Source organism: Palaemon carinicauda, chromosome 6, assembly GCF_036898095.1.
Source record: "Palaemon carinicauda isolate YSFRI2023 chromosome 6, ASM3689809v2, whole genome shotgun sequence".
Classification (NCBI taxonomy): Eukaryota; Metazoa; Arthropoda; class Malacostraca; order Decapoda; family Palaemonidae; genus Palaemon; species Palaemon carinicauda.
This window is the reverse complement of record NC_090730.1, coordinates 17788738-17798737: the sequence shown is the minus strand read 5'-3', so window position 1 is coordinate 17798737 and position 10000 is coordinate 17788738. Positions and strand designations below refer to the sequence as shown.

Sequence of the window (10000 nt, the reverse complement as noted above, 5' to 3'; positions counted from 1 at the left end):
GTCTAGGTTTATCATAATTTAGTTAGGAGTATTATCATTAATCTTTTGTCAATATAAAATAACTTATCAAATATGAATACAGTGTGCATTTAAAAAAAAATAGCATTTATCCGTTATATTTGCATTCTAGCATATTACCCACTGAAACATTTATTCGGGGAAAAACGGCAAATATTTTGTATAAGCTAAACTTTTACAATAACTTAAGCAAAGAATACGGCTTTTTGCCTATTCATAAAATCACAATACTAATTCGTACGTAATTGAAAGCAATCTCAAATATATCCACAAGAGCAGCATCTTAGAAAATAATAAATTCCACACATTCTAAAGAGGTTATTCAGAGCGTCTAAATCCTCAAGATTCCCAGTGACGTAACATGCGCGGGAGGAACGAGTTTTTTACAACAGCGACCAATCTTTTTAGTACCTGGAAGGAAGACGGTGTTCGCGGGGAAGTGCTTGGAAAATTCTCTTGTATTTCCATAAGTTGGAATTTCTTAATCATCGCCCAATCCTATTTAAACCAAAGATAGAACATGAGTTGTATCAGTTCATCTCCAGATCACACAAAGAGAAGACATGGTAAGACAATAGCTGAACACTGTCTCTCTCTCTCTCTCTCTCTCTCTCTCTCTCTCTCTCTCTCTCTCTCTCTCTCTAATATTCTTTATAAACATATAATTGTCATTCTATAGGAATCTTGAAAAATTGTCATTGAGAAATAATCATACTCTGGGTTCCCTTTACGCTTTCCTCCGATCCTTAATTAATCGTTTCTGTCCTTTTATTTCCTCAGGCTCGTTCAATCCTTTTGGTCACCCTCATGGTGGTGTTTGTCGCCTGCTTGGCTTCTGCTTACCCGACCTTCGGTAATCCTGGATTAGGAGGAGTAGGAATTGGACATGCTGGAATTGGACAACCTGGATTCGGCAATGAAGGCAGTAAGTACCAAATGAGAAAACGCTTTAAAAGGTGATTTACATGGCTCATACATTATCTGCAATGTTGAGGATCTAGAAAAGATATATCAATAGGATCAAACCTAAACCTTTTTTCTCTGTTGCAGTTGGAGGAAGTCCTTACACCAACGCCTTCGGGGGTCCCTGCCGTTACTGGAACCAAGACCCGACTACCCTGAAATACTTCTGCACCGAAAGACCCGACCAGACCTCTCAGGACTATTCTAAGGAAAGGATATTCGCTTTCATCGGTAGAATTAGATGAATTGCAGTGAAGAATTAACTAAACCTAAATGTATTCAATTTGTAGAACAAAGTTTATATTCAATATTTACGAATATCATCCACTACCACAGTCAACGTCAATGACCTTAGATGTCAGGATAACAGAAAACTCCAAATTAATCAATCAATCGATTACCACTGTTTTTATTTTTAATTATTCATAAAGATCTAATTTTTCAAACAAAATATTAGAAAATCGAAGGCCATTTTCCATTAATTGTAATGTTTCTTATATACGAAATTTGAGAAACAATAATTTACATTGACTATGAATAGTACCTGACGCTTCTTAAAAACTGTAAATAGAAACCCTTGAAAAGAGAGAGAGAGAGAGAGAGAGAGAGAGAGAGAGAGAGAGAGATAATATGTTAAAATGTATCAACATTCTGAAATATTAATTTATTAATAAAGTAAAAAACCTCATTTAATACTTTTTATTCTCCAAACGGTACACCTAGAATATGTTATATGGCTTACTATTATTCATAAAAAGATATTATATAGATCTGTCTATCTACCTATATATATATATATATATATATATAGATAGATAGATATTTATATATATATGTATATTTTGTTTATATATATATATATATATATATTATATATATATATATATATATATATATTTACAATTCATATGTGTATCAATATACATACATTCATATATCAATACATACACGTATACACATCTACACATACGCATATAAACACGAATACATGTACAGAGACAGATATAGACAGATGCATATTTGTATATACATACACATAAGTATGTATGTCTGCATATATGTCTATTGCTTTTTTAATATTTTTACCAATAGAAAATATTTTTTTCTTCCAAGCAATATTGTTCCCATTTAAGATATGGATAAGTATATTTAAAACAATATTCTTGAAGAAAATTTATCCTTTTGATAAAAACCTGTAAAAAAGAAATATATTCCTTGGATTATTTTAAAATATTATCAGAAGTTGCTCTTTTAAATATACAGTAGATATTCATTACAAACAAATAACCATTTTCGGCGTTATCAAATCCCTTGGAACAATTGTCCTTAATATAACTAATTGAAGAAAGATTGTCTTAAGATTTATAAGAAAAGAATAGAGTAAAAGCTTCCTTCAAAGATTGGAAGTAAAATTTCCGTTTTAATTAGTGTTGGAAAGTTCAAATATATCCAAAGAAAATAGTCACTGAATATTAATACCGGATAGATTATAGTGACTTAAAGGACTTACTCCAGGAAGTATATTTTTTCATAAAGAACGTAATCTCAATTCTGAAGAGATTTCATCTCTCTTATCTCTTTTCTCTTTTATTGACTTCGTTTCTGGATACTTTTAAACTTTGAAATTTTAAATAATTTTCAAAATTTAGTTTTGAGCTTTGATGTCAAGACTAATGACATATAACACTTATTTCGATAGAGATAGGTAAAATCACTTCACTTTAGCTAAGATAACTAATGCATCAAAAGAAGTATAAAATAGGATATAACTCGGATATTAAATTTTGTAAAACTGTTATCTTGGTACATAATAAAAGCATCAGTCTTATCTCTATGATATTCAATCATTAATGTGGAGAATTAAATGCACTTCAGATAGGTATCCTATTTATCTTTTTTACGATATCAGAAACACATATTGATGTATATCTGTATAAATGATTAGATTATATCTGGGATGCTTATTTCATATATATATATATATATATATATACATATATGTATATATATACATATATATATATATATATATATGTATGTATAGGTAGCTAGGTAGGTAGTAGGTTGGCCAAGGCACCAGCCACCCGTTGAAATACTACCGCTAGAGAGTTATTGGGTCCGTTGACTGGCCAGACAGTACTACATTGGATTCTTCTCTCTGGTCACAGCTTATTTTACCATTGACTACACATACACCGAATAGTTTGGCCTATTCTTTACATATTCTTACCCGTCTTCATACACTTGACAACACTGAATTTACCAAAAAATTCTTCTTCCCTCTTGGGGTTAATTACTATACTGTAATTGTTCATTAGCTACTTTTCTCTCGGTAAGGGTAGAAAGGACTCTTTAGGTATGGTAAGCAGCTCTTCTATGAGATAAACATTTCAAAATCAAGTCATTGCTCTTTAGTCTTAGGTAGTGTCATAGCCTCTGTACCATGGTCTTCCACTCTCTTGAGGTAGAGTTTTCTTGCTAGGGTTCTCTTGCTTGAGGGTACACTGGGCCTGCTGTTCTATCTTATTTCTCTTCCTATTATTTTTAAAGTTTTTATAGTTCAATTAAGAACTATATTTTACAAATCGATACATTTCTTCTTAATTTAATGGTGACCAAGTGCTCTCTCTCTCTCTCTCTCTCTCTCTCTCTCTCTCTCTCTCTTTATATATATATACATATACATACAAGCATATATATATATATATATATATGTTTATATATATTTACATATATATATATATATATATATGTATATATATATATATATATATATATGTATATATAAACATATATATAAGCATGTGTGTATGTATATATATAAGGAGAGAGAGAGAGAGAGAGAGAGAGAGAGAGAGAGCACTTGGTTACCATTAAATTAAGAAGAAATGTATCGATTTGTAAAATGTTCTTATTTTCAGATATCATTTTAAAATACCCGAGACGGTTTAAGTTCTTAAGGTACTTTGTAATATAATTTCAAACAAATTCTTACTAACTTTGTTTTAACCAAATAAAATGATGAGAAACCATCTCTTTCCAAACATAGAAAATTCTTCAGTTTCAAAACTCTTACTTTTTACTTCTTTAAAGTAACCTTTGTATCAGGATGACCAATAATAAAGATAAATTCTTTTCAAAATAGAATCCAAAATAACAATTATCTATATTAATAATTATATACTTTTTCCCTCTTATAGAATTCAATATCAAACTTAATTATTATTTTCAGTTTCATTATAAATCCACTATAGTTACGACTTTCTTATGAGTTTCAGCTGACCCTGGGAATAACATTTAAGGGTAGTAAACACTGATATGTATTGAAAATAAATATTTATTAATCTAATACAGGTATCTTTGGTCTCTATAAATCCATTATAAAGAATTGTAGTATAGATTCGAAAGATGTTCCATAAAACGAAAGTCAGGATTTATCTTCCAAAACCGAATCCACCGAAGCCTCCAGATCCAACAGGTGGTTTGCAAACGTGTTCCTCGAGACACCTGTCGAAGCAGCACTTGTCGACGCCTCCGCACTTGCTGTCATTGGAGCATGTCTGTGGAGGGGCAAAGCTCCTGACGGGTGGGCACTGAGGTCTTACGGGAGGGCATTGACCTGGCTTTACGAAGGGAAGGGTTTCAGGCTCGTTGTTGCTCTCGCAGCAGTAGGCCTGTCCCTCGGGAGTTCGGCACCAACGTCTGCACGTCTGAGAAGCACCACCTCCAAAGCCCCCTCCAAAGCCTTGGTTGATTCCTCCAAAGCCACCACCATGTCCTCCACTGATACCTCCAAATCCTCCTCCAAATGCTTGATTTAATCCTCCAAAGAATCGTTTATTTCCTCCATCATTTGCAAAGGCAACAGCTGCCAGACAGCAGACGAAAATAAGCTGAAGTCCCTGGAAAGAAAGGAAAAAGGAAATCAGAAATTGGTATGATATAAGATTTTCTCAGTCAAATGGGTTTTGAGAGTCAAAGAGATTTTGATATTAAATATCATAGGTACTTAAAGATAAAAGAAACTTCTTTTACTCACCTTCATATTTTATGTAGCAGAGTTGATGAGCTGTGACTTTTCTTTTTGGCTTGTGAGGAATGGATACTGTTCTATCGAAGCACAGTCCTTTATACCTAACCACAACTTTCGGTATAATCCCACCCCTTCGTCGACGCTGCTCTTCTCCATCGCGGGAAGTCCGGACCCTTTGAACCTGCAGGGCGAGTGACTCATCTCCCGTTCATGGCGGGCCGGGAAATTTATTGTTATGAAAAGGCCATGAATTTGGATTTTTTTCCTTAATGTTGTTTTTACTATAAGTGATTTTGTTGAACTTATTGCAAATTAAAACTGAATAAGCTATTTCAGTTCATAAATGCACACGTTGACACGGATAAAGACAAAAATGGCCATGTGAAATTTAGTATTATTACTACATTTATTGTTCGATACAAGAGTTTGCCAAACTTCTTGATGGAAAAAAAAAGTTTTAATACAACAGAAATTACTACAGAAGGGAGAAGTAAAATAAAAAATTAACTATAGTCCAAAGATCTTGAAATCTATCATAAAATTATCCTTAGGGAAGAAAATATATTAACTCATAATCGTACCTGTGTTTACAATTTCAAGAGGTTACTTGACGTTGTAAAATAAGTCGTTTTGAATTACTCTTTACTAATTTAACTATATATATATATATATATATATATATGTATATGTATTTGTATATGTATATTTATATATATGCATACCTATATAATTTATATATATATATATATATATATGTATATGTATATATATATATATATATATACAGTACATATGCATACATATATATATATATATATATATATATATATATATATACATATATATATATATATATATATATATATATATATATATATATATATATATATATATATCTGAATAGATGCATATATGTCGTCTTCTCCACAACAAACAAACCACGTAAAGAAATCAAACATTCAAGTAACTCCTAATATGTAACTTATGTTTTAGAGCCGGAAGTAGAGATTTAGCCTCCAGCAAATCATCTCAAATTGATAACCTTCGATTGATTCTTCATTTAATGGAAATGGAGAACAAACACGTCTCTATTGCTTTGCATCGTAAGAGGATAAAAAGGTTCGTTTCAAGTAAACAATTAATGTTACCGAAACATGTAGGTCACTTGAAAGTTGTATATTCAATCGCTTCAAACAGTTTTAATTATTTGCTTAAATCATAAAGATATAATCATTGTCTTTCGTTCCGTTAATCAGAGTGCTGTAACTTTTAAATCTAACATACACGAACGAGTCATGTGATTGATTGATTGATTGATTAGGAGTTATCTGGCATCTTGACATTTAAGGTCATTGACGCCGAACAAGTCATGCGTCGTTCAGTACCCCAAAATTTTCGTAGTTGTAAAAATGCATATTAATATGAAGCTAATTATCATCATGCTTTTAATACTTCCATTTTCAAAAAAATATTCAAAAGCTATTTTCTCTTTATTGTGGGCTAAAGAAAAATGCTGAATCATGAGAGTGGCAGCCATGACATTCGGTACTAAATAATTATCTGGAGGAAACCTCAAAGTTGAAGAACCGGGGTTTTCCTCTCTCGTATGACACTAGAATTTTGAAAATTGTGATAATGATCTCTGTACTAGATATTTTTTCTGGATATTTCTTGCCCTTGAGGGAAATCTCCGGTGTTTCTCTATGAATACTGAGCGGGAAAACTCGGGTTTCTATCCAAAAGGAATTCCAGCATTATCTTGAAAAGAAGAAAATAAGTTAGGTACATTGGTCTAGATACAATATTTTTTAAGTAAATCGATAAAAGAAAATCTTAGCAAAGTACTTAATTATATTCTAAATGAATGATTACATCTGGCACTAACGATCATGGTGGGCAAACTACTTCGATTCTTGATATCATCTATAAAAAAGTAATTTGTGAAATCTTGTAAGACGATGAAAAACTTAATGAAAAGCGCATCATGAAATGAGAGTTCGTAGTTATTCCAATAAAGGACCAATGACCGAGCCTGCTGTTAGAGGTTTGAAAGTGTAGAAACAGGTCTTTATGTCGTTTTCAGTACTACAGAGGTGTTCTAAATGAGCCTTCAAGTTGTTTAATATCAATTAACTTTTACTTATTATTATCTTACGTATCACAATGAATTTGAATATAGTTCTATTTTCTAAGGACCAAAGATCATGTAAAAACAAAAGGCTTAAGTTCGTCTTTTTGTATCGACTATTCTATGTTTACTACATTGGGAAAGGTGTCTGTTCATATGGTGCTAAAAGGTGCCGCCGCTGATGCCGTGGCTTCGACTTTGGTTAGGTTTTGTTTTTCCGCTGTTTTATTCTCACCAGAAGTTTTGCATATTCCGATGTATTGTGGGGAATTAACATTAAAATTATATTTGTCTTTATATAGCCTATCAATATGTCTTACTTCTCTCATGAACACATGAAAATGTATTTGGAATTTCAGGTAGTTCTGGATGTTTGTTGAGAACTATATTAATCAATACTAGCGGAAATTTGTATTTTTTTCTACGTGGAGAAAACATAACACAACCGTAGAAGAAGCGATGGTGACACAATGCAAGATCTTGCATTATCTAAGGTATATATTATAACAGCTGCTGTGAGGAATTATACTCTAATTTGGTCATCTTTCTGCTAAAGTTCTTGTTTATTAGCAATTGAGAATCGTATTGAAGTATATCATTTTGCAAATAAACGTCAGGGGAAATATTTTCAGCTATTCTATAGTGTTCTCTCTCTCTCTCTCTCTCTCTCTCTCTCTCTCTCTCTCTCTCTCTCTCTCTCTCTCTCTCTCTCTCTCTCTCTCTCTCTCTCTCTCTCTCTTCATATGTATACATACATATATATACATATATATATATATATATATATATATATATATATATATATATATATATATATATGTGTGTGCGTGTGTGTGTGTGTATATATATATATATGTATATATATATATATATATATATATGTATGTATGTATGTATATATAAATATATATTTACATATATATACATATATATATATATATATATATATGTATGTATGTATATATAAATATATATTTACATATATATATATATATATATATATATATATATATATATATATTATACTAGATATGTATGTTTGTCATTGAGCACTAAGGAATAAAAAACTTTTAAACTGGTAAAGAGGCAAAGAATACTTATCCACTTTTAAATCCCAAACAGGATGCTGCTCCTTGTAGGCCTACCTCTTGCAATGTAACTAGCAACTTTACATTGTGCTTTGCATAGAAGCCTGTCCTATTTTACAAGGCTTTTCAAAGGACAACTATTGTATGATATTTTCTCAAATACTTTAAAGAAACCTGAAGCAGAAATATTCGGATGAGCTATTCATGAAAAAACACTCATTTTTAAGGATAAATCGGCCTGGCGTCGCAAAACCGAAGGTTAGAGGCAAAAAATCCTAGGCAATTTGGAGATGTCCTAAGTCACCTTATTAAGTGGTATGAATGTCAAAGTCCTGTCTTTAAAAAATGGCATTAGCCGACCGGCCCCTTTTAAATGCATTTTGATACACCACTTGATTTCTTTTCCTTTAATTTAATTTAGTAATACAGTTTATTGATTAATCTTCTTGAATGATTGTGGGGTCCATTTGATACTGCATGAATTTCTTTTGAATGGAAAAATTATTGTTTTTATATGATAAGTTCAATTTAAGCGGCGAAGAGTTCCGATACGATCAGGAAATATACAGAATAGAATATTTTTTTCTGATTAATTATTCTGAAAACTTTATTTTTAGCCTTTAAGTCTACATCCTTTCTATATTTCTTCTTCTTATCAAACGTCCTGACTTTTACTTCGTGATAACAGCCGAGTTTCTCTCAGTCGCATCAAAGCTCTAAAATGTCTCCCTATGTTCAGCTTTGGCCCATATTCCCCAATTTCATAAATGTAATAATCCAACTCAACCTTTAAATCAACAAAATATAAAATAGTAAAAACAGTGATGGAAAATAAAAAAAATAAAAATAAGTTAAGGCATATCTACATACTTCTGAAATTGGGAAAAACGTTAAAGAAATATTTCTCTGAAAAGACCCTTTTTATCGTCTTAGAAATATCTAGAGTCGAGAATGTGGTTGCTCTCGACTCCCCAATCAGGCGTGCGAGACTGAAACCAGATTCAACGTCATCGATATGACGTCATTACTCTGACGTCATGGGTTTCACGCTCAGCCATCTACTGGAGGTTGGAGCAGACTCTCCTTTCTAGAGTCCAAGTTGCGTAATAATTTTTTGTGTTTACTCAATCACCTATTCACTAGGCAGACAGATTGTTTACCTTAGGTCTGCCCAATCATACTTACCTATTTCTTAGTTAGGAAATATATGGTCAAATACCGTTATTACAAAACAAAACTAAATACTAACATTAAGACACGAAATGATTCATTTGATTATTTTTTGCTCTTCGCTGCTGACAATTTAGTGATAAAATATGACGGATTTTAATATCTATTTACCTTAATTTTGACGTTTTTTTCTACTTACAGCCTATCGAAAAATATTTGGCAACTGTCTTTTGTGCATTATGACATTATTCACAACAGCAAGATCAATATTCTATCGACTTCTTTCGTTTGTTTTGGTTATCATTCCTATTGGGAATATCTTTGAAGATGGAAACGTTTTGATACTAAATAAAAAGGAAATGATCTCATACATAAACTCCCAATGTTACTATGTGCGAGAGATGCGTCACTTGCTCTGCAACACGTGCTCTGCCGGTTCAAAGGTCTGGACTTCCCACAAGGTAACATCGGCGAAGGGAATTTTACCGGAGGCAGTTTGAGATATAAAGGACTGAGCTTCGAGTAGACAGCAATCACTCCTCACAAGAGAAGAAGAAGAATCACTACTCATCCGAATCTTCTACAAACAACATGAAGGTG

General features: G+C 32.0%; 5 protein-coding genes across 5 annotated transcripts in view; 3 read left to right on the top strand and 2 right to left on the bottom strand.

Annotated features, from left to right (window-relative positions):
- Nucleotides 1-10000, bottom strand: part of LOC137642464 (uncharacterized) — an 85873-nt gene that overhangs the window by 16407 nt on the left and 59466 nt on the right. The window lies entirely within an intron of this gene.
- The window catches only part of LOC137642463 (ATP-dependent RNA helicase glh-2-like), an 87617-nt gene that overhangs the window by 32167 nt on the left and 45450 nt on the right, over nucleotides 1-10000 (top strand). The gene's annotated exons all lie outside the window — the stretch shown is intronic.
- LOC137641998 (uncharacterized) lies at nucleotides 553-1601 on the top strand. Its single transcript, XM_068374559.1, has 3 exons — nucleotides 553-584; nucleotides 799-943; nucleotides 1069-1601. The coding sequence occupies exons 1-3, from the start codon at nucleotides 582-584 to the stop codon at nucleotides 1224-1226; spliced, it is 306 nt and encodes a 101-aa protein (XP_068230660.1). The 5' UTR covers nucleotides 553-581; the 3' UTR covers nucleotides 1227-1601.
- On the bottom strand, nucleotides 4391-5115 carry LOC137641996 (chaperone protein DnaJ-like). The gene is made up of 2 exons (XM_068374558.1): nucleotides 5021-5115; nucleotides 4391-4883 (listed from the first exon to the last, which is right to left on the bottom strand). The coding sequence occupies exons 1-2, from the start codon at nucleotides 5024-5026 to the stop codon at nucleotides 4416-4418; spliced, it is 474 nt and encodes a 157-aa protein (XP_068230659.1). The 5' UTR covers nucleotides 5027-5115; the 3' UTR covers nucleotides 4391-4415.
- The window catches only part of LOC137642000 (uncharacterized), an 884-nt gene continuing 776 nt past the window's right edge, over nucleotides 9893-10000 (top strand). Inside the window, exon 1 of the mRNA XM_068374561.1 lies at nucleotides 9893-9997. Coding sequence (XP_068230662.1) covers nucleotides 9992-9997 — 6 coding nt within the window. The 5' untranslated portion in view covers nucleotides 9893-9991. The remainder of the gene's footprint in view (nucleotides 9998-10000) is intronic.

Bases quoted from the DNA above. Each gene is read 5' to 3' on its own strand.
- LOC137641998 (XM_068374559.1), top strand. The intron at 944-1,068 runs GTAAGTACCAAA...TCTCTGTTGCAG, and splicing joins TGGATTCGGCAATGAAGGCA to TTGGAGGAAGTCCTTACACC.